This window comes from Plectropomus leopardus, chromosome 10 (assembly GCF_008729295.1).
Source record: "Plectropomus leopardus isolate mb chromosome 10, YSFRI_Pleo_2.0, whole genome shotgun sequence".
Taxonomy (NCBI): domain Eukaryota; kingdom Metazoa; phylum Chordata; class Actinopteri; order Perciformes; family Serranidae; genus Plectropomus; species Plectropomus leopardus.
The window spans coordinates 22,932,079-22,959,496 of NC_056472.1; the positions used below are offsets into that span (position 1 = coordinate 22,932,079).

A 27,418-nucleotide genomic window follows, 5' to 3' on the forward strand; every position below is an offset into this window, starting at 1 on the left:
AAAAACCCTCTACACAGTCGAGACCAAAGGGCATAAAAGGTGAGACTAATGCTAAAGATGAGACTGATGCCCTGGTGATTTTAACAAGTCTTTAAGGTCTTAATTAGTCTTAATTTCCGATATCAGGAAGTACAGAGGAAATTACAGATTTGAGAGAAATAATATTAACTGGACTGATTTTCATAAGAATCCATTTTTTATGGATCAACATTATGAAAATTTTAATTATTCATAGCGCAATGACTTTTCAATCCACCTATAAGACAGTACAGTAATAGCAGTCGAGAGAAAAAAAAGATGTGCTAGAGCTCCTTTTCCTTTAATGTCTCTTATGCGGTTTTATTCTTTTCTCTTTTTCACTCTCTTTGGTCTTATGGTTCATTGAAAAGTCATGGAAAAGTTTTGAAACTTGTCCATGGAAATATGTGGGAACCCTGGATATCAGAACTGGATTGGTGCATCACTGTTGATAATGCTGCCAGTTTTGTAACACGTTTTATCTTTTTCTCTTCCAGCTGTCTGGGGAACATATACGAACATGAGGTACAGTAATAATGTCTCTTTAACTGCTTTTAAATGAAATATTTGCCACACTGCATGGTAACTAAACTCATCGCTCTGGACAATATTTTACCCAGTGCCACATTAAGGAGCCTCTTTAACAGACATAGCAGCCCGTTGTTATTCTGAACTCATCAAATACGTCCGCTCTGTCAGTGCGTGCTGCATACAAGCATGATGCAAAAGCCATCTTCTGCGTCCACTGATAACGCGGTTGGACACCGTCAGATAAGAATGTGACCGGACAGAAATGGTGGCGTTGTTATTATATGTTGGCAGCTGGATGGCACCAGGCGCGTCCACATGCAGCGGCACGGGCAGCATCGCTTGAGAATGTAGCTGGATGGTAGTTGTCGCATAAGTGTGCAATGCGAAAGAAAGGCATCAGGTAATAGCACTGCCAGTAATAACGCTGCTGGTAATTTGTAATATAAGGTGACGGGACAACAACAGACTTTAAAGCGGGAGTCCAGATTTCGCTTTTCGTGGATTTGAGGTTTTTTCTTTCTACACCTTACCATGTGCCTAAACCTAACCATCTGTGACTTTGTTACCTAATCCTCACCATCGTGACAGTCCGTGTTGGTTGCCATGTGTTCATGCTGTGTAAACATAAGGACCGTGCTGTGTCATCCCAGAGTATGAACAGCTGACGTAGAAGGATATTTGAAACATCATAGAAGGTCACTGAGAGTGACACCGTGTGATGAGTTGGGATGAGAACGTGTTGGTCATTAATATTGTGTAAACAGGCTCATTGCACAACATACTGTAATATTACTCTGAATCCTAAGGCTCATATAGGCTATGAGTTGTATACTCTAATAGTTTCCTAAGTGAGTGGTCTCCTCTCCTGTTTATCCCCCCACCTCGTTTGGAAGTGTCGTAAATGTCATAAAAAATACTTAACACAGTACAAAATAAAAGTTTGCTCCTTATTATGCCCCTCGATATCTGGTATCAGCCCAGCACAAACTCAAATCAGCCGGATAACATTCTCTTTTTTCTCTCAAAAACAGTTAAATGATAACAATAATAGTATCATTTGGCAAAGAAACACAGGTTGTACTTTGGTTTTAACTTTTGGCTCATGGTTTCAGGTACAATTTCTTTTTCATATCTGTTTATCCGGTTGGAAAGTGACACCGTTAGCGCAGCAGTAAAACTGGTCAGAGGGTTCAGCATCACAAAGAGAGGGGGAGTTCTGTGTTGCCAGATCTTGTGAGATTAGGTTGGTGAGACATGGCTTTAATAAAGTTGAATATCTTCTGATATGTATTTCGAAAAAAAGCCGTTTTACGGTCATAATATTCAGAAGATATGTGGTTTGTGAAAACTGGGTCCAAAATTTACATAGGTGATTATGGGGGAAAACAATTGCTCATAACCTGTACTCACGTGCTTTTTTAAATATTTGAAATAAATAGACTTCTAACGGGATGGGGTAGTGGCAAAATACATGTGACACAGACACAGGAAATGAATCTAAAGTGGGCTGCCTCGGTTTATTAATAGTCTCTCTTTGGAGGGCGAAATGATGAACCTCCATTTCTCCTACACAGTGGGAAGCTGCGTCATCAGCTTGCAGATCGTTTTATGTCTGGATATGTAAATCTAATCTAATCACTTCAAAATAACAGTGTAGACAGTTATTCTGATTTGAGAAACAACATCTGGTCCTTTTTTCTGTGTCCAAGATTACAGTGATGAATTATCTACATTTGAAAGGTATTCATTTGCCAAAAACACACATTTATGGTGTTTTATTCTCTCTGTAAACAGAAAATGGACTAAATGAGAATATACATGCAGAGATATTGTGAAATAAAGTCATATATCTTGTGAAAGAGGATTTTACTCATCTGATGATATGGAGGGTAGCTGTGGTGCATCATGTGTATATGTCTTACAGCATACTTAAAGTGGAGAACTATTTTCTCTTGCTTCGTGGTGATTGCTGCCATCATCTTATCTGCCCTTTGTCCCTCCCTCTTGTCATAGATCAATACAGGAACACGGAGAAATGAAGATTGAGCAGAGAATTGATGAAGTGAGTTCAACATGTCTTTAACAGATCAAATGAAGCTCTGCTGTATGTTTTAGCGAATATTTCTTTTTTTCATACACATAGTATAACACATTCACTGGAATAATCCTTTTTAAACACATGCACACAAAGGCATTGTATTAATTTCCATTCACTCACCACATCTACTTGCCTTAGCTGAAGCTAGATTTTATTGATTCAGCCTCAAAAAATCTGGTACAGCCCCGCCCTAATTTTTGTGTGGCTTCACATCTTGTCATATCTTTGATTTTCACAAATTTAACAAAAGACATATGAGGTGATTGTGAACAATCACATTTTTGGATAACAACAAATAACTGTAATAACTAAACAAAAACTTGCAGGTAATCAATGCAGTCTGACATCTTGTGCATTGTGCAACACCTTCTGTTCATTACACGTCTTTATTTCGAATAGTTCTGCTCAAAACTGGAAGAAACGGAAGCTGGTATGTTAGACAGTACCAAGGTCAAAGAATCCTGAACAGAGCTAGTTCAAGAGCCGGAGCTTTTTTGGGGAAAAATACGTATCTGGGGGTTTGATCCAGAACATTTCCATCTTCTAAAGGTGTTAACAAGAACCCACCCAGGGTTTCTACCTTGACCCCTTTCCCTTTTATATTCCTAGGATTTAATTTGTAACTTAGCCAGGGGGCTCCAACAATCGTGACAGACATCATTACCCAAAGATCTCTCCGATATGTCTACATTTTTTGAGAGTGATTTTTTTTTTTTAACACACATGCTTCAAAGACGCCTTGAAGAACCATTTCTCTAAAAAATGTTCTTCTGAAGGACGTTGATCTGGGTAAAACCTTAGCCCTTCAGGAATGAATCTTTTGGAATCTTTATTTCTAAAAGTGTAGCTTTTTTAAAGATATTTTTGTGGGTTTTTGTTTGTGGGCCGAGGCTAGATTTGAGCCCGCGACCACTGCGGCGAGGACACAGCCTCTGTACATGGGGCGCCCGCTCTACCAACTGAGCCACCAGGAACCCCAAAAGTGTAGTTTCTATATTGAATTATGTTTAATTAGCTGCATTCAGCAGTTTAAATGGAACATGGTATAAGCATATATGGATTAGATTAGATTTTTTCCCCATGAAATTCACCATGTTTGTGAAGAGGTAGATTAATGAGTGAACATGACTATAACATGAACTTAACCTTACCCTTACATCAACATTCTGGTGTGGTAACATGGCCTTTCTGACACACTGTTGGATCAATTTAATCTTGACTAATCATTGACTTCTGATCTCAGTTTACATATCTCTCACTTCTCCACTCACACTAGGCTGTGGCTCCTCTCAGAGAGAAGATTCGTGATCTGGAACAAAGGTGTGTATACTTTTTTTTATGCACATATGTGTACACACGTACACATGCTCAGAATTAACAAGAGGAAAGTGTTGTGTAACCCAGCTGCAGACTTGTAGATGAGCTTTTTTTTTCAGTGTCAATAAAAGCATATATTAAGTATTGCATTCAGGGAACGGTTAATGAGCAATTAATATAATTAATACACAACATTATATACATTTTTTAATTATATCTTATAATTGTTTTCCCCAAAACAAACTAATTTTTATTCAAAGCTCAACTAGAACACCCAGAGTGACTACAGTATTTAACAAACATGAAATGAGCCTTTAAACATGCATCAGTGCAATGTTAGACCAGTTTGAAGTCTGAAGAAGAGCAGCAAGCTTTGCTGATTTGCATAGCTTTCCTTCCCGCTTACCAGCTATGTGAAATTGTAAGATTAGAAGTCATGTGACGTCCGCATAGCAGGGTAGTCATGAATGTATTCAGTATTGACTGTTCCATTGCAACGACCATTGACGTATAAATTCTGCATTTAGGGGTTAATTATTTGTCACCTCTTATGCCTCAAATGCTAATGAGACAGAAATATAGACCCCTTTAGGACCGACTTCACAACGATATCACTGTATTACCTGGAGGCAAAAGAAAGGAAAAGAAAGCTCTTTTAATAAATCCATGGGAAGCACAAATCACCACTGGCTACATAGGAAAAAATACCATCTTGTTGGTTGTTGGCTGCCAGAATAGAAAGTGTATTGGCCCAAAACTGGAATTTTATCGCATATCAGCCGCCAATGCCCATCCACAAAAAAACAAAGACAAATGTATGTAAAGGTTTTTGTGGCTTCACTGTGGGGAGCTGTCATGTCGTCCCTCTTCGTTTATAGTCTATGATCAAAACAGACATGTATCACCGGAATGAATGATTTCCTTTCCTTTCTTTTTTTTTTTTTTGCTAACTAAGCTAATGCTTACCCCTACACAAAATGTTATTCATCCCTACAATAGTAAATACTTTTTACTTTACCTGATATGAAATGCTCACTGCACTGTCTTCTGTCCTTGCCGTTGGCTGTGCAGAACTTTGGACCGCACAACACAAAACTCATCAGTTAAATAGTGGTACCTCAAGTCCCGTACATGTCTGTTTAAGACATAGTTATAGGCATCTAAGCACTTATACACCCTCAGTTTGTCTTGACTATACATACGTGGTTTTTCTGTCAGCCGAGTGTAAATGTGACAATTTCGTCAAATCATCCATTCACTGAATTATAGTATAAGGGTCGGCCAGTCTGGTCCGACTGGTGAGTGTTAACTTATTCAACACTTGCTGTCCTGGAGAGCGAGTGACTCGTATGAACTCCCTCCAGTTTCGAAAACAAGCCAACAAAACTTAATGCGAGCCAATGCCTGTGGAGAATTCTTTTGCCTCCAGCTAAGCCTTGCCCACCAAAAAAGGTCACACTGTTTGCAAACAGTAAAATGGTCTATAAAACCAGTTGTTTAGATAACTGCGTCCATTGCCTCATGTCTCAACTGTGTGCTGCTTTCAAGATCTAGATTTGAATTTAGCTACAAGATATCACTGTTCTGCTTTCTTCTCATGGAGCTGCATTGTCTTTGTCATCTCTCTCTAGTTTTTCTCAGAAATACCCACCTGTCAAATTCCTGTCAGAAAAGGATCGGAAGAGAATACTGGTATGTGACAAACACATAATTTCACATTCACAATCACTATTCAACGGAAGACCTGACCCCGATTTGAGCCACTTTAACTCTTTAAAAGCATAATGGAGCATCATCACTTTCTGTTGGCTGCTTTCAGATGCCTTTAACAAATATTTAAACTTTTGAACCCTGAGCACATTGGCTGGATTTCTTTCAAAAACACGGAAACAAAGAAATGAGCACTTTGGAAATAAATGTTCCATTAATTGCATGAAATTAGTAAATTTATAAAATATTTTTTAAAAAGCTAGGAAAACATGTCCAAGGGAAAAAGAAAAGAGCTGGGGGAAAAATATATTTATTATTATGACAATTACATATTCAAAATAATGTTACAAAATTATGGTAATTTTTAACCACTTTTTTCCAGGTCATTTTTATCCTTTTAAAAAAAAATGAATTTATGCAAATTTCAGATAATTGTTTTCTACGTTTTGAGTAATTTCTTGTTCATTTTAGGTAATTTCTTCTTTTGTTGCTCATTGCCTGATTCCCATGTTTTTGAAACAAATCAAACCAATTTGCTCAGGTTTCAAAGGGTTAGCAGCACTTTACCACAGGCTATAGCTAAGCTAGCAATGAAGCACTACAGAGAACAATGTCTGCCGGTCTACCCATAATTTCAGAAATATCACAACATCTATTTGATGGATTGGTACCAGGGCGGCCCAAAAAGAGAAATGTCTGCAATATGTGATATTATTTAATGTTGCAATAACCATATTAAACAGATACTAAAGTATACTCTATCATCTGCCGCTCCCAGTATACTGAGCAAATTGAACATAACCTAAACACAAAAGGCACAAATACAAAATAGAATTTGTTATATTTTCTAGTGCAATTTTCTACTGATTTTATCTCTTTCAACTAACTGAAATCTGGCGGTGCAAAATGGCATGATGTGATGTGTTTATTGTACACGTTCACATTGCAATAACGGTAAAAAAAAACAAACAACATATATTGTGCAACCCTAATTGGTTCAAGTGGTTGCACAGACATTCAATCAGTCAGTCAGTTTATTTTTTACATAAAAGGTATATTAAAAATACAATTTCAGTGAATTGAAATCCTGCTAGTTTCTTTAATTCGTGCATTAAATCCTACTGACTTTGATCGTCCCTGGTTTTTCAACAGGCTCCACTGTGAAGTAAACATTTTTGGGTCTAAGTGAAATGTCTGAACTACTACAGTATTGAATCGATTGCCATGGAATTTGGTACTGGTCTGTTCCCCATCTGGATGAATAGTAATAATATGTCAAGGTTACCACCTGACTTCACATTTAGCACAAAGAGCTGGTCCAAATTTTTATTTTCTAATACTTAAGTTTATAGCCAAATGCCTGCAAAACTAATGACAATCTCATTAGCCTTAGCTGTACTTTTGTGATTTGCGCTAAGTTGCAAATATTAGCATCCTGATCTTAACATTAGCTCAAAGCATCACTGTGCCTAAATGCAGTCTCACTGAACTGCTTGCATGACTGTAGACTCTGTTTGCACAGAGTCCATTTTCTTCTCTGAAATTGATGCTTGTTTAAAAGTGAATACAACCTCACTTTGTGTCAATCAAGTTTGATTTTAGAGAGTCTTTTGGTATAGAAGCATTGGAGAAAATGTGGCGTGACCTGCAGGACAGACTCAGTCAGACTTTAGTCTTGTGTAGTTTTGGCCATCATACCTACCAGGAATGATAAGAATTGCTGAGATCTGGGGACAGTGCAGCATGACTACAAAAAGAGTTAATTGAGCAAATAAACTCAAGCTGTCTCACTTTTACTTTTACTTCAATGTAAAGTAATTTATTTAAGTATTTTTAGGTATTGGTGTTGAAACAAAAGTGTGTTTTACAATATCCTTTAATTTCCTCTCTAAAGAGTGTAGATTTTTTAAAATTTGTTTCTTTGTGTGCAATGGTTTCCATTTGTGTTGCTGTTTACGTATATATAGATAGTATTGTTACTGTATTGTAACTTTCTTTACTGATGTTATCAAACCTGTGTATCATTCCATCAGATCACTGGTGGGGCTGGTTTTGTGGGTTCCCACTTGACTGATAAGCTGATGATGGACGGCCATGAGGTGACCGTGGTGGACAACTTCTTCACAGGAAGAAAAAGGAATGTAGAGCACTGGATCGGCCACGAAAACTTCGAGCTCATCAATCATGATGTGGTGGAGCCTCTCTACATTGAGGGTAAGTGAGAGAGTAAATGTGGGAGGAGATGAATTGGTTTCATGTACTGTTGGGGATTCAAGTCATGTTTGGACCAGCTTGTCCAAAGCTTACTAAAAATGCTCAGATTATGAGGGAGCTGGGGAAAGGGTTTGGAATTGATATCAATTCTTGATCCTGCTTTTTGAAACACTTCTTTATGTTATTGGTTTCTAATCAGTTTTCCATGTGGAACAAAGACACCCACCAAAGATTTTGAGCATCAATGCAGATTATTATCTCTGAGTCTGAAGACAGTGTAGCACCAGAGCAGAAAAAAATGGCATGCTCGTGACTCAGATGCGCACAATCTCCACTGGATAGTTGATTTCAATGGCGCTGAAGTTCTTCTGATGTTATCATAGGATATTAACCCTTGGTAACAGCATGCTGCTCGATTTGGAAGCTGTGTTACATAGAGTGTCAAATACATGGCATTACTGGAATTAAGCCCACATTGAATTGAAAGTAGGGTTGTGAGCGTTAATATGGTAGTCGCAATGTGATTAACACTGTACATAATGCCTTATTTTCTTTTAACTGCGTTAATCAGCAGCAGACATTACTGTCTTCATGAGGCTGTACCGGGCTGAGTTTTAACGCTAGAGTGATGATACTGGCATCATATGGAACTAAAAGACCTGGAATGCAGTGGTACCAACACTGCCATGCTTGCTTTTCAGTAAGGGGGCTGAATAACACTCTTAAGGTAGGAGGAGGAGTTAGGTGACCTCTCACCTCAAGATATCTAAATAAAAATGGGTTGTCTGGGTACCCACGAGTCTCGCCTTTACAGAAACGCCCACTTTATGATAGTCTTATGCAGTATTTTGCCATCATTTGATTCCTAATCAAGACAATTTGGTGAAAATTGCTTCACTTTGTCAATATGTATTTCATAACTGTATTGTAATGCAAAATAATGGAATTGAAATCATGTGTTTAAAAAATGTGATTAATCGTGAATGACTATTGAAATTCTGATTAATTGTGATTTAACAAAGTAACAGTTTGACAGCCCTGGTCAAATGACTTTTTGTATATTATTGGTTTTTCCACCCAGACTTGAAATCAGCATTTTACAGACATTACAAGCAGCACTGTTGTTGTCTTTCTTTCTTTATGAAATGAAGCCAGGCTTTGGACCGTGTCTTCCTCTCTTCCATGACTATGTTGTTGCAGGATAAAAGGAACTGATGAGCTCAGAGGCATATGACTCCTATTGTTCAGACATTTTGGAACCGTTTTTCAAATGGAACCACTTCCTCAATTGACATCCCTAGTCAGGGATGTCAATTGAGAAGTGGTTCGTCAGAGGTTCCTTTAACAATATTTCTACAATGATGACAAAATCATCTGCCCTAGGTATGCAATGCACGCAGAACATACCATATCCAGTTGTAAAGATTCTGGCTTAGAAGCTTGTATTGGTGATTTTTCACTGTAGAAAGTGCCACTATACTCTGTTACAGTCATACCCCAGCTGCAATGATGCTGAATATGCGCAGACATACGTAAGACCTGAAAACTTTAACCAATCAGAGCAGACTGAACTTTTTGAGAGGGATGCTTAAAGGGACCGGCGCTTAAATATAGCATTACAGACAGAAGGTGAATACAGTTGTACCGGAACAGTCTGTATGAGTTAATGAAAATAGTGTTTTTTAAAGATTTAAGACTGAAACATGTTCGAGTAGAAACCCAAAGTATGAGTATGAACCTGAACCTAAAAATTAGCGTAATAGGTCCCCTTTAAATTGCTCTGAAGACAAGGAAGAATCGTAAATCAAATCTCACCTCACCTGTAACACCCTGTTTGAACTATTCCAATCTGGCTTCCATTCCCAACACAGTACAGAAACAGCCCTCTATAAAGTCACCAATGACCTTCTGCTCTCCTCAGACTCTGACCACCCTAACATCCTCATCCTCCTTGACCTCACTGCTGCCTTCGATACCATAAACCACAACATTCTGCTCTGCCACCTAGAACACTCACTCAACATCACTGGCAGCACTCTCTCCTGGCTCAAATCCTTCCTCACTGACAGACAACAGTTCATCCACATCAATAACTGCACCTCCTCCATAGCTCTCTGACTCAAGGTGTCCCCCAAGGTTCGTTGCTTGGCCCCCTCCTGTTTATCATATGCTTGCTTCCCCTTGGCAACGCTATCCGTCATCATGGTCTCCAGTTCCACTGCTATGCTGATGACATCCAACTTTACATCTCCACCAACTCCATCACCACAGAAACTCACTCCACTCTCACAAGCTGTCTCTCTGAAATCAAAACATGGATGAACACCAATTTCCTGTCACTGAAATACAATAAATCTAAAATAATAATCATCAGCCCCAAATCACTAACCAGATCTGTACAAAAGTTTACCCTCCAATTTGACAACTCTGCCCTATCTCCCTCCCATCATATCCACAACCTTTGTATCATATTTGACAGTCACGTCACCTTTGAAACACACGTCACCCAGCTCACTAGAACCGCCTTCTTTCATTTAAAAAACATAATCTGCATTCATCCATTACTCTCTTTCTCTGCCTCTGAAACCCTTAACCACGCCCTTATCACATCCAGACTTGACTACTGCAATAGCATCCTCTATGGTACATTTTCCAAAGTCCTCAATAAACTTCAATATATCCCATACTCCGCCCAATGCCTCCTTACCCACACCCGCTCCCATGACCACATCAACCCTGTCCCACCAAAAACTCCACTGGCTCCCCATCCCCTTCCGCATCCAATTCAAGATTCCCAACACATATTCAGGACTGCACCAACACATGCAAATTTAAATCATTCCTCAAAACTTAGCTTTTTAAAAAGGCTTTTAAAGTATGATCGTTCAGTGTATTTGCTGTGTATTTGTGTGTCATGAAATGATGTTCATTTTGCTTTTTTAACTTTTGCACAGTGTCTTTGAATTCTTTTAAAAGCGCTTTATAAATAAAATGTATTATTATAATGTATTATTATTGTATTATCACTGAATTATTGAACATTATAAAAAGAATAGCACAGTAATTAATCTAGTAAACATTTTAATTGAGTTAATACGATTAAATCTGAAAAGAGTAAAAATATTCCGCATTCGTCTCAGACAGTTGTGGTTTATTTGGTTTGCAGTTAGTTAATCATAGAAAAACTACGCAAATCAGCACATCACATAAAAAAAAGCTGTAATAAAAAAAGCTGAATGAAACAATGGGCCTCATGCAGAAACATTTTCTTATATTTTCTCTCAATTTTCTGGTAAGAGAAAATATAAGAGAAGTCAACTCCAGATGCACCAACCAATGTTAACCATCTAAATCTGCTTTTTCCCAGGTGTGCTCAGTGCTGAATCCTTCTTGATAATAAGTCGTACGTTAGCATAGGTTACGCCCCCTAAACACTATATGAAGACAGGTTTTGTGCCGAGTGCAAAGACTGGCACATGATTAATGTACTTTTATTTTAGCACTGGTCAGCAGAGGGACACAGTAACTGAACTTCCAGTGATTGGGATCAATGCACCAAGTATAGTATTTTTTCTTTAGCCCTGAAATTGAATAATCCAGTCATTATAATTTCTCTGAAATATTATCTAAATTTGATTAAATGATATTCATGCATTTTTTAAATGTTCCTTAAATATAAAAACTTGTTTTTTCTTTGCGCTGGGCAACAATTTGTAGTCTGTGAAAATGAAATGTTTTTCTCTTGTATTGGCAAGATTGCTCTTGACCATTCCTAAAATTTTCTCTTACCTAAGAGAGGAGAAAAAAAGAACATATTGGAGAATCCCAAAATCAATGGGTACTAATAAAATAAGAACAAGTCGTGGGTAGGAGTGAAAATAAATGAAAGTTTGTTCATATATATTTTATAAGATCCTATGTCAGGTAAGCAGCAATTGCTACAAAACTATGACAATAGTGGTTGCTAGTAGCAACAGAACACCCAGCTGACACCAACAGCTGGTCAGTGTTATGAAATAATGTCAAGTGTTTAAATTTTATTAGCCATTACAGTAGCAGATATCCATTTATCTCATAATATGGAGTGAAAACCCCAGTATCATGTTTCAGCCTTTCAAGAAGAATGATAACCCCGTCCCCCTCAAATTACATTACACAAGCACATAAGCAAGCTAAGAACTAGGTTAGGAATTGGGTTTTCCATTACAAATAAAACTGTAATGAACAATTCAATAAAAAAGCAAGTATATTAGTATATTTGATATCACTGATTGGATTTCTAATGTCAAATAAACATAACATTGTAGCCCATAGCACAATTTCCTTTCAGCCCCCTCCTGTGTTCGGCTACAGGGTAGACACAATAATAGGCACACCTTGGATTTCACTATATTGTATGCTATATGTATGACGATATGATGTAAAGAGAAATCAGAGAAAGCAACTAAATTAAATCTTGCAAATACTGTCAATTCATTCCCAGTCAAGAAAATCTAGTAAGAATTGCTTTACCTTGCTTAGTTTGATTAGTTAAAAAAAAGTTTTGAATTTTGGGTGTAATCTTTGCCATCCTGAGTCCTGATTTACAATGTTGAGCAGATAAAAATAAAGAAATGCAAGATTAACAAAATAATAATAGATAAAATAGGCATACAGTTAATCAGTAATGTTACCCTCAAAATCAGCTAAAACAGGTGCAGTCAGAAGCAAATTAAAAAAAAAAAGAGACAAACTGCACAATAAACTAGGTTAAAGATGAATGTGACTCTGTAAACATTCTGATAATATTGTAAGTGTGAACGCTTTTGGCCATGGTTATAATATCGTGGAGTGAAATTCGGACATCATGCCAGTATCAATTGAAATCTGACTAAACCTCAAAATGACACTATACTGTAACATTATACTATCCTCAATAGTGGAAGCAATTTCAAGACTGTTTAGGGGACCCCAATATGCAGACACATTCAAATACAATAAGGTAAATTACATTTTGTATTGCACGCAGAAAAGTGCGTGGTTTTTGCCTCACATTGCTTAGAACTAATGGGCATGTCTGTAAAGCAGAGACTCATGGGTATCCACAGAATTCATTCTCATTCAGATATTTTGAGGTCAGAGGTCAGGGGACCCCTTTGAAAATAACCATGCCAAAATTTAGCCTAACTTTGAGGCATTATTTATTTCCCTTCCTGAGACGCATGACATGGTTACTGGATTCCTTCGGTTTTCTAGTTTCGTATGATGCCAAGATCATCACTCAAACATTAAAACAGCACAGTACAGCCTCTCACGGACAGAAATGTCGGCTTGGATCACAGACGATAAACGCTGACAGCCCTACTCAAAAAACGTGTGGGGAGGTCAAGAGAGAGTCTGTGACCATAACTGCACAAAGTCGTGCTGACAGTGCAATTACACTTAATGGACACTGAAAGGGCAGCCAGGCCTTGCAGGAGAGAGACAGAGTGAGACGTGATAAAAAGGGAATGCTTTGAGAGGCGTTGGATTATTTACACAATATTGTATTGTGTGTGTATTATTAATATGATATTAATATTTCATTTATAAGTATCACATTTATGATCATTATTAGTATATATGGCAAAGTTCCTGCTTTGAAATCAATTATTTTGATTACAAGGATATATGAGGATTATAATGAACTTTTGTTTCACCTCGCTGCTCTGGTGCAACAGTGTTACTTTCTCTGTCAGAGGTGTTTTTTCTGCACATGCAAACATGTAAGAAGCAATTAGAAACACAGTGTCATGTTTGTGTGGCAAAAACTGGGGAAATCATGTTTCTCAAACTGCATACTCGGAGTTCTCTAACCAGCTTTCTTATGTGCATGATGGTGAAGAAATCCGAATATTGCAATAAGCTGTCAGTAACCTGCCCATGTTAGTGCATGATTGCCATGCCGAGATGAACGCCAATAATGTATATTTACCTGTAATCCACAGTGATTGATCTTGATTATGTTTTAGCTTAGAAACCCACCATCCTTTATTTTCCTTTCATAGACAGTTGCCATGTTTCTGCCTCTGATGTGTTTTCCAAAAGTTGGAATGTTTTCCAAAGCTGTCAGTACAGGTCATTTAGATGTACTAATGCTATTAGCATTAAATAGTTGTATGGTTTGCACCTAATGGTCTTTGTTGGCAAAGCCTTTTTTTTTTTACATAAAGCTGCACGACCTTAGAGATTGTTACCTTATTAATACACAAATATTGCAGGATCAGAGAAGTGAAACTGCTGAATTGATTTTTTTTATAGCAATTTGTTCTGATTAGAGGGTGACAAAAGGTCATGCCTGAAACAGCTTAGGGAGAAACTCAGAGCAGCACCTCAACAGTGCTGTCTGTTGAAAAAGGCATTAAATTGAAGTATTTTATTTGTGATGGAGAGGCTGCCCAAAACAGACAAAATACTACGGCATAATATGATTAAATTTTTGAGTTATTATAAATATTATCATCGGCCTGTCAGCAAGAAAGAAGACATTGGCCAAAATTTTTCTGCTGTTTCACATCACACATCGCGTCATGTGTCACATCATTTTTGCACAGATTGAAAAGCAGGGCTCGAAACTAATGGTGTCCCGTCATTATGGGGACAACAGAAGACTTGTGTAGGATGAACAGATTTTTCCGTGGACATCTTTAGGATGAAAAGAAGCAAATAGGTTTTTCAACAACCATCTCCGGCCCATTCTCTGACAGTCTTTGTTATCTTCCCATTTCCGAAACCATTCTGCTTCTTTCTTCTCATTTTAAGGTGAATGTAATCACCTGTTGATGGCTTCACATTTTGACCTCAAAATATTTTCGTTTTCACAGCTTGTGTGAAAAAACTCACTATTAACATGTCAGGGATGCAACCTATTTTTGCCCCTGACGATGCTATATCGTGAAGGAAATCCTTGTGTTGAAATTGGCAGAAGGGGAGCCAGACTACATTAGCTGGTGACTGGAACTAACAGCTAACAGAGGTTGCAGTGAGTTGCATTATGATGCGTTCAAGCTCTATTCATTAAATATTAGTGTTCACAAAAGGTAAATTATTACATTATCACAATGTATTTAAATGTTATCTTGAAAAATTTAGTTTTTTGGTGAGAAACTTAAATAAATGCAGCTGTTTGAAGTAGATTACTTTTCACAGCAACATAAAATAGATATTAGAGGAGGAATTATTGAATGTTAAACAGCATAAAAAGGCATTCAAAAGACATTTTTCATTGAAACAAGGTTACAATATATTGAAGGTAGTTTTGTAGATAAGTATGGTTGAATTTCTTTTCATTCAGCTGACTTTAAAACAGCTCAGTTTATTATTTTTTTTTTTTTATAATGAAGAGTTTTTTTTGTTTCCCTTGCACAAAAAGGGAATAAATAGCAACTAAAACAAAATAACAACAACAACAAACACATTGGTATTTGTCAAGTTGTTATTTTTAACATCTCTATAGGCCCAGAATTTCACAATAAGTGCATCCCTAAAACTCACTATACTTGTGATAATGGGGTTATTACAGGTGACAAAGGCTGCAAATGAGGGGTAACATGACAAAAAAAAAAAAAATCCTGCTACAATAAAAATATAGCCTAGCTCAGCCCCCTGCAGAGGTGACGGTGCTCATTAGTGGTCTTGGATATTTTGGTGCTCTAGGCAAACTCTATATCTTTTATCAGTTGTTTAAAGGTCTGTATGGAGTCAGAATGATGACTTAAATGTTTGACATTGAAAAAAAAATCAGAAACTTATAAAAGACACACTGAAACACTTGTATTGTAAAAAGTTGTAATGGCATCAAATGTGTCCATTTATACAGTGAACTTGTCTGTGAATCTTTAGTAGATCGACAGGTTTTGATATACTTTAATCTCATAATCAGGGCTTTATTGCTCATGTCTATTGTCGTTGCTATGAACGCCACCAAAAGTTTTGTCAACAGTCTCGTCTCCATGTATTATTATTGTCCATGGACGTTATAGAGGACTCTCAGCTACATGAGACTTCTTGTGTCATATAAAATATAAAATATATGAAATACCCACAGTTATCAATTTATATTAAATTAAGCTGATTGCAGTAAAATGCCGTTATATATTCTTCAAAGGGAAACTCTGAATGGGTAGTGTGTGTGCGTGTGTGCGTGTGTGTGTGTGTGTGAGAGAGAGAGAGAGAGAGAGAGTGAGTTCAATTATTGTACAATTGTTCAAAATAATTTTTTTAAATGAAATGAAAATGAAATGAACTGATGTTGCCAGGCAATATATTAATAATACATTGGATTTATATAGCGCCTTTCTTGAACTCAAGGTTGCTTTACAAACAAAAAACAAAAACAAAAAGATATGGACAGAGTTTATGTCCCATTTGACCAAATAAATCAATGGTGCATGTAAATAAGATGTTACTTTTAAAGTTATTGAATCTTTATACTATATGTTGCTACACTGGCATAAATACCCATGTTATGTTCTACGCACACAGAATAGGTAAAATCAAATATAAAATTAATATCTACACTTGAAGAATAATGGCTTTCATTTTAATCTATTTATCAAAGAAAACGTTGCTTCCACCGCATCTATACAATTTTATTTAGGATTTTTTCCCTTCATTTATTTTGTACTTTTTGTGTTATTTCCTGTTCTGACAGTGGAGGTGACGTCAGAAAAAAACTGTCATCACAATAAAAAAACGTCATGGAAAAAAAAAAGATTGTCATTGAAAAAAAAGGTTGTAATCGAAAAACACATAAAAATGCAAAAATACAGAAAAATAATATAACTTTTAATGTCTGTGTTTCATTAGTTTATCAGTTAAGCTTTTTTAATGCCAGTACTTGTTTTGATGCCATTTAAACTCTTTACAGCACAAGTGTTTCATTGCCAATGTTTCCTTTTTCAGTTTCAGATTTTTTTTTCAGTGCCAAATTTTATTTTCAATGCCAAACATTAAAGTCATCATTCTTGCTCCATAGGTCTACTGCCTCAGCTTGTCAGAGCCATTTAGATCACACAGCGCCAGAACTCTTGAATACCTGGCGGTATGTGGGCATGTAGTGCTACAAACATCCTGGGCAAGTCCAAGCATTTTTAGATGAACTTGCATTGGATAATAAAGCTTCTGATCTTCTGTTTTTTTTTGCTGTCAACCAGCTGTCAGAAGCACCCTGGTGAGCTCTGTTAGACTGCAGGTGGATGCAGGTGGAGGGTTGAGTTGTTGGTTTGAAATGCTGAAAAAAATACGATGGCAGCAATCAATCACAGCAATTTTGTCAGATCAGAAGTGCGTTTGCAGGTATGGCAGAGGAAAAGAGAAACACAAAGCAGCTGTAAAGGGTGAACTAAATGTCTGCTGCAGTAGAAAGATTATGTCTTTGTGTATGTAGCAGTCTCCTTGAGTTTTACTGCTTTAAACCAGCTAACAGGCTTTTCCATTTTATGGTAAGAGGACCTTGGAATGTGCCAGTTAGAATGATATAATGCACCAACTGTACTAGCAGTGCACAGATCAGATATGATAGATCGTTATCACCCAGACGTGTCCGATTTACATCAAACATAGTCACTTGTTTTTAACATATTCTTGCATGCAGCTCTGCAAAGACTCAAACAGACTAGATGAAGACAGCAGCAGCATTAAATTGTAATTATGCATAGGGTTACACTGGCACTAAAGATAAGCAGTGATTTTCTTCTGATGACTCACAGCATATTAACATACCTTTCATCCGTGTGTTTGTTGTAGTAAACTAATGGTTCTCCGTGTAATGTTGTAAATTCTCACAGCTTTTGAGTGCCAAACCTCAATCTGTAATTTTATTGTACAAAGGTTTTAAAACAAGTGAAAATGAAAGTTCTGCCAGGTTTTTTAGTTAGGTTCAATAAAACAGAATAGGTGAAAGGTGGAAGTAGTGACAGCTCCATGAAAATTGCTAAGCCCCTGGCTGTCTATCCTCAAATTTGGTAGATAAAAGAAAATAAAAACACAAGCTTTAAAATGGAAATCACTGTAAATAGCATACATTACAATGATAAGAAGAATGTTCCCAAAGTAAATTGAACAAGCTGTGAAAACGAAAATATTTTGAGGTCAAAATATGAAGCCATCAGCAGGTGATTACATTCACCTTGAAATGAGAAGAAAGAAGCAGAGTGGTTTTGGAAATGGAAAGATAATAAAGACTGTCAGAGAATGGGCCGGAGATGGTTGTTGGAGAAAAACCTATTGGCTTCTTTTCATCCTGAAGATGTCCACGGAAAAATCTCTGTTCAGCCTAAATAAGTCTTCTATTGTCCCCATAATGACGGGACACCATTAGTTTCAAGCCCTGCTTTTTAATCTGCAAAAATGATGTGACACATGACGCAATGTGTGATGTGAAACAGCAGAAAAATTTTGGCCAATGTCTTCTTTCTTGCTGACAGGCCGATGATAATATTTATAATAACTCAAAAATTTAATCATATTATGCCGTAGTATTTTGTCTGTTTTGGGCAGCCTCTCCATCACAAATAAAATACTTCAATTTAATGCCTTTTTCAACAGACAGCACTGTTGAGGTGCTGCTCTGAGTTTCTCCCTAAGCTGTTTCAGGCATGACCTTTTGTCACCCTCTAATCAGAACAAATTGCTATAAAAAATCAATTCAGCAGTTTCACTTCTCTGATCCTGCAATATTTGTGTATTAATACGGTAACAAGCCCTAAATGGTAGGATGAAATGAAGGAAAATAGAATGATAAATTATTTCATAAAAAAATATTAGAGAAATGTTTAAAACGAATAAGCTGAGAACCACCGTGCTTACAGTTATTTTCTAACAACATATGAGTGGTACAAGTTCATAATGCAGACAAATTGATAAATGCCAGTAAACAGTCGATGCCAGAATGTTTCGCTAGCCTGCAACACACACTTATACCGGAGCAGCTTCAGCTGTTTTCTGTCATTCAGTTGTAGATAAGCAGTCATGTGTGTCTCACTGTGGATGGTGGAGTTGTAGAGTAGATTTGTGGAGTTTGGTTAGTTGCAGGTGGTTGTTTGCAGTTAGCTGGTGATCTGCAGTAGAGCAAGCAGCCGCCAGACTTCTGTTAATCTGTTTATCCCATGGATGTATAGAGAGAACTGGATATAGTGTCAGAGGCTGGCTCTTTTTACTCCTATTAGTTGCTCAGAAGCTCATCAAGGCAAAAAAGTCATGCTTTTTGTGTAAAATTACCCGGATCTTAGGCTCTGCTTTCACATTGCTGGGGCCATGGAGTGCACACACTACAGAATTTCACAGGCTAAGCAACTAACTTAAATAGGCCATCAGCTAAATTACTGCTCAGCCAGCTTCTAACTCTAATGGGAATAAAAAGATTTAATCTGATTTAATCATGTGACAGACCCGGCGACTGTTACTTCCACGGGTTGGCCAGTATGTCAGATAGAGTTAGATGTTGATAAATTTTAGGCCCTGGTAGCACATGTTGGCTATATTTGTCAGGGTTTTCCCACAGTCATGGAAAATCATGGAATTTTACAACCACATTTTCCAGGCCTTGAAAAGTCAAGGAATTAGTAAAAATCATTGAAAGTTTTGTAAACGTTAGGGAATTTTTTGAGTTTAGTAAAATCTTTACTGTTATCTTCAGTGAATAAGCCTCCACATAATGTAACATAAAGGCAAATGTATTTTCTCTACCTGTCCACATAACGCACCTCTAGTAAGCCTCAATGTTTGTCATTTTGTTTTTCATCAAGTACATTGCTCCGTTTCCTCCCTGTGTTCTGTATCTCTCTTCAATGATGCCAGCTAGCTGAAATTAAACTTTAATAGTTAGAATCGAAATCAAAATCATTTGGAAATGCCGAACAAGAGGGGCAAAAAAAATTGCTATTCTGGGTCCTGTAAAAGTCTTGGAAAAGTTTTGAAATTTTGTCCATGAAAACCTGTGGGGACCCTGATTTATGAATTTGCACATTTTTTTGTGGATGTAACTATAAAGTAATATGTGACTGTGTCACCTTGAACGTGTTTTTTCAAGCTCACCAGGAGAAGAGGTTGACATTTCTGTTCTCCGAGTTACATCGGTGCAGATATAATTTGCTTCCCTTTGTTGTTGACATTAGACACAACAGACAGACACATTATGTCTGACTCAAACCGCCCCATATCTTACATCTACTAGAGCTGCTTTTTTCAGCGATAAGTATGGCTGACTATCAGTCAAATCACTGAGGTCAATGTTTTCAAAAAGTTACAGCATTTAGATATTAAAACAAATGAAATGTCATTACATTTTGCTGAAACAGATGTGCTTTTCAACATGAGATGATTTTCATTTCTCCTGCTCTTCACAGTGGACCAGATCTATCACCTGGCGTCTCCAGCCTCCCCTCCAAACTACATGTACAATCCCATCAAAACACTCAAGACCAACACCATTGGCACTCTTAACATGCTTGGTGAGTACACTAATTGCCCCCTTCCCATATATCCAAAACCATAGAGCTCGTCAGCCTATTGGTGTGGTTTCATCTTTTCAAACATTTGACTTGACGAAGATCCAGGCAGGATCGACACTTTGTCTTCAGTAAACTTGTGTGGCATGGCGTAAGTGTGCAGGCGTTACCTTTTACTCTGCCCTTATATGAAATCATATGAGACATAGCTTAAGAATTCCAAGTCTGAATTAAATCCCATCACATGAACACAGCTAGATTTCTTTTAGTTAAATGTGGTTTTTGTTGTGCTTATATAGAACACAACAATAATGTTTTTATTTTCAGTTTACCATAAAACTTCTAAAATAAGACCGTTCCACTTAAAAGTCCCGGTCCCTTTTTCTAGCGCAGTCTGGCTACACATTTGGCAAATAAACACCTGTCTCAATTAGAGGCCCGGTTGCCAGTTCATAGAAGTTATACCTGTTGGAGCTAACGTTAGTTGGCTGCTTAGATCACACATACAAATAAATATATTTAAATATTTGTCAGCATAGACATGCTACGCACATGGTTAGTTTAAGATTCTCTATGATTTAATCATTCACTTAATTTTACTAAACCATGAACACCAAAGAAGACAGTAATACAGGCATAGTGAACAAGAGAGAGACACACAAAAAAAGAGATTTAAATAAACTATTTAATTGTGTTTCCTGTCTTTGCTGAGCAAAGGTTTTGTGTGAAAGGAAATAAAAGTCCATCCCATATAGACGCCTGTACCCAATATAAACCTGTTGAGATCAATGGTTTAGGCAAATAATAGCCCAGGCTATTAATGGAAGTTTTATGATATTACAAGAAAATAAAATCACTTAAATAAACCATAAGATATTGTAAAAAAAAAAAAAAAAAAAAAAAAGTAGTTTACGAGCAGAAATTTCAGTTCTATTAGAATCGGCCTTCAAAGATGTGCTTTCTTTTACTGTTTTTCTTCTCCTCGTAGTAAATGGTAAATGGACTGCTTTTATATGACACTTTCCTAGTCTTAGCGACTACTCAAAGCACTTAGCACTACAGGCATCACTCATCCCATCCACACACAATGTGGCAAAGGTTACCATACAGGGTGCCGCCTGCTCATGAGATGATCATGCAGCACACTCACACACAGATGGTACAGCGTGAGGACATACAGACTGCAAGGGACAGGGATTGAATTTCCAATCTTCCTGTTGGATGATGGCTGTACATTCTGAATTACAGCTGCCCCACAGTGTGAAACAAAACAAGAAAACAAACGCGGAAAACCACAATTACCAAATTATTATTCTCCCTCATTACGTTTTCAACATTTATCCATGCCAACTGTCTACAGTCTATCAAGAAAAATAATTAATGTTTTATATGGAGGTCAGAATTTCATGTCTTGTTTTGTCTGGGTGAGGTCAGACTGCTCAGCAGAAGCCCATTTTCAATAGATAATTAAACTGAGAAGATTTATTGTGAGAGGCACAGACAAGCTTCCCTCTGACTAACAATCTTGTGCTTTTAGCAATTTGCAATGTCACCTTTGAATGACTACTTCAGATAAATTATCATCAGAGCACTGGATAAATATTAACATGAAGTGGAGCACAGGGATTGATTTTCTAGCTTTAAAGGAATTATTCACCCCTCAAACGACCATTTGTATATCAGATATTCACACTATGATTTCATGAAGAAAACTGTGTTTGCTTCCATGGTTAACGGAAAATCCAAAAATTGAGAGAAAAGTCTTGAAGAATTAGAGTATGAGAGGTTCGTGTTCAACAACAGCAAAACTATATATCAGTTTACATACTCTCACACAAGTCATGCAGTGTAATCCAAGTCTCATTTATCCAGTCCTATGCGCATTAATTTCCAAAGAGACAGCAATTTCTGACGGGAAACTGAACTGAATGTGAAACTTATGTTTCTGCTCTTGTTAAAGCCAGACTCCGTTGACAAAAACAGTTATTTTATGTCTCTGAACACAGGAGCTGCTGACCTATCATTGCCTCAATCAGATGGTTAGTTTGCGTGATTGTGTGACTTGGCATTTTTAAAGGTTAGTTTGGATTTGCAAAAGTCACACAATAACACAAACTAACTAACTGATAGTGGCATTGATAGATCAGAAGCTCTCGTGTTCAGTGAGTTAAAATTATTGTTTTTTTTCAATGTAGTCCAAGTTTCACTTTCAGTTCCTTGTTGAAGAGGCTTGTCTGTTTGGGAAGTGCTGAGCATACCACTGGATAAATAAGACTTGGATAATACTGCACGACTTGTGCAAGATTTTGTAAATAGATGTCTTAGTATAGTTTCCGGTTGTTAAACATGGCCCCCTATGACTTCAGTTCATCAAGAATTTTCTCCATTTTTTCTGCTTTCACCATGGTGGTATGTGAGAAAAACAAAGTTGTTTTTTGTTTTATTTTAAATAAATTCACTCTATCATGGGGTAAGGAATGAAAATTGAAATGGTCAGTTGGGTGGTGAAATATTCCTGTAAATGCATTAACATATAGTTGTTTGTGCAATTGAAGGCTGTAAATCAATCACTGTGCTCAAGATCATTTCTTTCCCAAGGATGTTTGCTATCCTTGAGCTAAGGGCACCTGGTACATCTGCTTGTTGCTGGAAAATGCAGGCAAATTCCTGTTCTTACTGTGTTGCTTGTCTTCAAGGTTTGGCCAAACGTGTGGGTGCCAGACTTCTCTTGGCTTCTACCTCTGAGGTTTATGGAGGTAAGAAAGATGACTCCAACTCATCTTTAAATACTCTGGTGCTGGTTATGCTGATTTAAAGCATCTCATGGGGTTTATGTGTGGTTCCACTTTAAGTTCCCAAAACACTGATTAGCAAGCATGGCCAACGTTAGCATTTCTGACACTATATTTCTAATTGTAGAAGCCAACTGTCTTCTACATCCATCTCTTGTGATTGCTGAATTGAATTTTATGTTTTATTGTAGTCAGTCAAAAACAGACAGCCGCACATGGAGAAAGTGATGATGTGTCTCAATTCAGCAGCACAGCAATTATGGTTAGCATTGTTTGAAGGGCTATGACCATAAATCATTATATTCACAACACAAACTGTAAAAATGTTGTACTAGCAGTCACATAGAAAATCACTATGTTCATCCTGAAAATCAATCACAGTACAGCAGGGAAATCATTCATTCTCACATCTGCTCAGTGCTGAAACGCAGCAGAGTTTTCTCGACATGCAGTTAATATGTTCATACTTGTGTCCTTGTGTCAGTCTTTAAGATGAAAGGCAAGCTGCTCCAAATCTGTCAGCTTTTAAAATGTTTCGCAAACGTCTGTGTTCCAGATCCAGAGGTGCATCCACAAAATGAGGAGTACTGGGGGCACGTGAATCCGATCGGTCCTCGAGCATGCTACGATGAAGGGAAACGTGTAGCAGAGACCATGTGCTACGCCTACATGAAACAGGTATCATTACTGTAACTCTACAGTATGCATTTGAAAAAATAACAGCCTTGAGAGAGGTGATTTTCCTCTTTATTGACAGTCACAATAGTCCCTCTTTGATATTCTTCACTGGAATGCTTTGGAGCAACACTACATTTCTGCAAATGTAGACATTAGCCACAACTACTTACAATATAAATACAATACAGTTAAAAAAAAAACAACCCACAAAAAGCAAAATTGATTTCTAGAATTATCTCATTTTAATAAAAATGTAATGGCTTGCTTGAGAGATACAATCCAAAGTTCTCTAATGTTGAAAAGAGCAGAATTTCTGCATGTTTTAACTAGAAATATCTAGAAGTATCTAGAGTGTATAGTACACCCCTGAGTTTTTGTTTTATCGGCAGATTATTTCATTTGTTTTTTCTTTTCTATATTCTCATCATGAAGTAAATATGCATATTTCAGCTGGATAGTAAAATAGGATGTGTAACCATGTAGTTTTTTGTGCATATTGCTGTTTTTGGTATCAATGGTCCCTTTTACACTGCCTGTTTAAGGCGGGAATGTTGTGCAGCCTCGCTGTTCTGTATAGAAGGTACGATTGCAGAACTGGGGGGGCAGAGTTGTCTTGCCTTTTAAGCTGCCACTGGAGGTAGTAACAGACAGTGTCCGTATCAACGGGCCAATCAACCATTGGCAAGATGGGTATGACGTTTTGATGACATGTGTGTGACCCACTGCAAAAGATTTAAAAACCAGCTAAAGCAGTTAGCAGCAAGCTTGAAGAAAAAAACAGACGTACAGTAAATATCCGCAAAATGGGAATTCAGTCACATCCAGGAGTTCCTTTCCAGAGGACAAGAAGTTATTGGTTACATAGCGCTGCCAATGCGTATGTTGTATATCACACAAGAGGCCAACGCTGTTGTGTTAAACGTCATGCCCGTCATGCCTCTTTGGTTCCACGATGCCGGCATGCTGTCTAACATCACACACTGGAGCGGGATGATGCCGCTGTTGTTTGGTCCTGTTTAAAAATGCAAAGGCAACATGAAGAAGGGACTTAGTAGTGGCCGTATAGAATGACCTCTGTCTAAAAATGGGTTGTGAAAATATATTAATGAATCTTGTGTTAATTATACAGGTCAGTCTTTCCATGCATGTTTCTTTAAACATCCAGATGATGCTGAGATTTTCTGATCAACCCCTCCCCCCCATTGTGACTTGATTGACATCAGCCTTTGATAATCAGATATGATTGACTTCTCCTGCTTTCCCTCCAGGCAGGTGATATTTATTTATCTGCCTCGTCTCCTGCTCCTCCTCAACTGCTCATTATTTTTTTCACACTTACTGGGAGAATTCTTAGAAAATGGCGTCTTTCAATGCCCAAATGTCAGTCGTTTGTGCACAGGGACAAGAATATCACTCATTGCATCTGATGCTCAGTCATGTAATCGCAATTCATTAACATTTAAAAACTCATGAGTGTGGGTTATGTAGCGCAAAAAGCATGTCTTACCTGCTCCTCAGACACAAGGCAAACATAACAAAGAATGAAAACTGGTGACTTACGATTACCAGGTGATGCATGCATTTAAACAACATTTTAACATGTACTGGGCAGCAATATTTCAAGCACTGCTTCATTTGATTAAGGTGCCCGCTTCTCAATTTTTTAAGAGGTAGTATCTTATCTACGAATGAGAATTAATTTCTGACATAAATGCTGAGGATAGATGCCTTTAAGTGTTGTTGCTGATTTATACGACTATAGAAGCCACTGCAGTGTATTCACATTTGTTTTTTTTTTTGACAGACAGCTTTTTGACAGAAGAAATGTCAGAGTACCAGGGCTCATCATAGCCTTTTTTTCACAACTTTCAACCTGAAACTGCAGACTGATTCACTGCATTGATCTATGGATGGATGTGGTGATTCTCACAGTATCTGCTGTTTACAGCCGCTTTATGCTGTATGAAAAGCTTCTCGCTAGCTTCCTTCATGAACTCCCTGCAGCATCCGAAGGCAGCAGGATTGATATGATAGAAATCCACAGCTTCTGTAAAAGTGCAGCGCGGCAGAGCTATGACTCTTAATTATCTAACCTTGTATATGGTCACATAGTTTATTCATAAATGTTACACAACAGTGTTTGTACTTCAGTGTGTTTCAAGGATAAAATCTGCTACTCTCAATAAAAGTGAAGTTGAAAAAGTGGCTATGATAAGCCCTGGGTAACAGACGTCTGCTACACAAAAAAGAAGCAGAATATCGTGATATGAGTTGTAACTGACCATTCTGATGCTTGTCGAGCTCTGTATCTTTATACTGTAGAAGCTTTGTGCTGTTTTCAGGTGATTTAATAAATAGGGTTCCCACGGTCATGAAAACCCTGGTAAAGTCATGGAATTTTGTAATCACATTTTCCAGGCCTAGAATAGTCATTGAACTAGTGAAAATTGTTGCATTAATGGAGCATGAAAGTAAATTCATTTTCTGTATTTGTTTACGTTACATGGCTTTAATATGTGTCAAGGTGTGACACTGTTTTTGGTTATGTTATGCTTTTGTTTGTTTGTTCATTACTAAAATTAAATCATTTTCTCCCGGCTTTACGTCTATCCCCTTATCTCATGCCCATGAGGCATGTCAATAATTGTTTAAGCACTTTCGGCTTCAGGGGAGGGTCATACAGCTTTAAATGGCTATATCTTGTATTTATTTCACTGCCGATTTTAAAGAAAACATGGAAGCCGCATCCCTCTATGCTTAAGTGAAGCCCAAATATCCCGAATATGGCTGCTGCTGTCTTGTGCTGGTGACGTCATCGTGGGCCAGAGTCTGTGCAGTAGTGATCTCCACGGTTGCGGAGTTTCTTCCAAAACATGCATCCGACTAGTCTCGAGCAGTGCCATTGAACACAGAGACATGGATTGGCTAACACAGCTGTCAATCTTGGCAGAATATCCCTTTTAACAGAATTAAATAACTCATTAAAACCAAACTTATGAGAAAAACGTTCACTTGAACAAAAACTCAGGGCGATGGGATCTACCTTAAATGACAGACATCATCTTTGGGATAAATGTATTAGATGTGGTCTTTGAGTTTTTAGTTTGGCCCATGTTCCATCCACTAACGAGGATGCGGTGGGCTTTATGACCTTTTTGGCCTCACTTTGGTGTAGCTGTCATCTGTCCATCTTTAGATACAGTGTGATGTGAGATGCTGCTACTGTTTTAGCTCATGCTGATGCTCCAGAGGTGGTCATTCAGGCGCTCCGTCTACACCATTGTGCTGAGATTGTTCTTCTCTGTGTTTATTGGCAGCTTGCAAACCAGCTTTAAAGATGAACTGCCAGCTACTGTATTGGGGTGTGTAGATGATGTCCTGGTTAAGACAATGAAAGCAGTATGGCTTTGTATTATTGGCACTATTTATCAGCTATATTTTCATTATCCAAACAATACATAATAATATAAATTTCCTATTATCATCTGATAATCAGCCTGATACATATATTGTTCATCCCCATTGCTAAGCAAATCCCGGTGTGTTGGCTGGTATTTAAAATTTGTGCTGAAGGCTAATTAGAGTGCCACGGT

The 27,418-nt window shown here is 37.5% G+C and overlaps 1 protein-coding gene across 1 annotated transcript in view; it reads left to right on the top strand.

Moving 5' to 3' along the window:
* uxs1 (UDP-glucuronate decarboxylase 1) overlaps positions 1-27,418 on the top strand; it is a 50,098-nt gene that overhangs the window by 4,636 nt on the left and 18,044 nt on the right. Inside the window, exons 2-9 of the mRNA XM_042494323.1 lie at positions 516-543; positions 2,563-2,611; positions 3,924-3,967; positions 5,596-5,656; positions 7,708-7,888; positions 20,254-20,358; positions 23,052-23,111; positions 23,704-23,825. Coding sequence (XP_042350257.1) covers positions 516-543; positions 2,563-2,611; positions 3,924-3,967; positions 5,596-5,656; positions 7,708-7,888; positions 20,254-20,358; positions 23,052-23,111; positions 23,704-23,825 — 650 coding nt within the window. The remainder of the gene's footprint in view (positions 1-515; positions 544-2,562; positions 2,612-3,923; positions 3,968-5,595; positions 5,657-7,707; positions 7,889-20,253; positions 20,359-23,051; positions 23,112-23,703; positions 23,826-27,418) is intronic.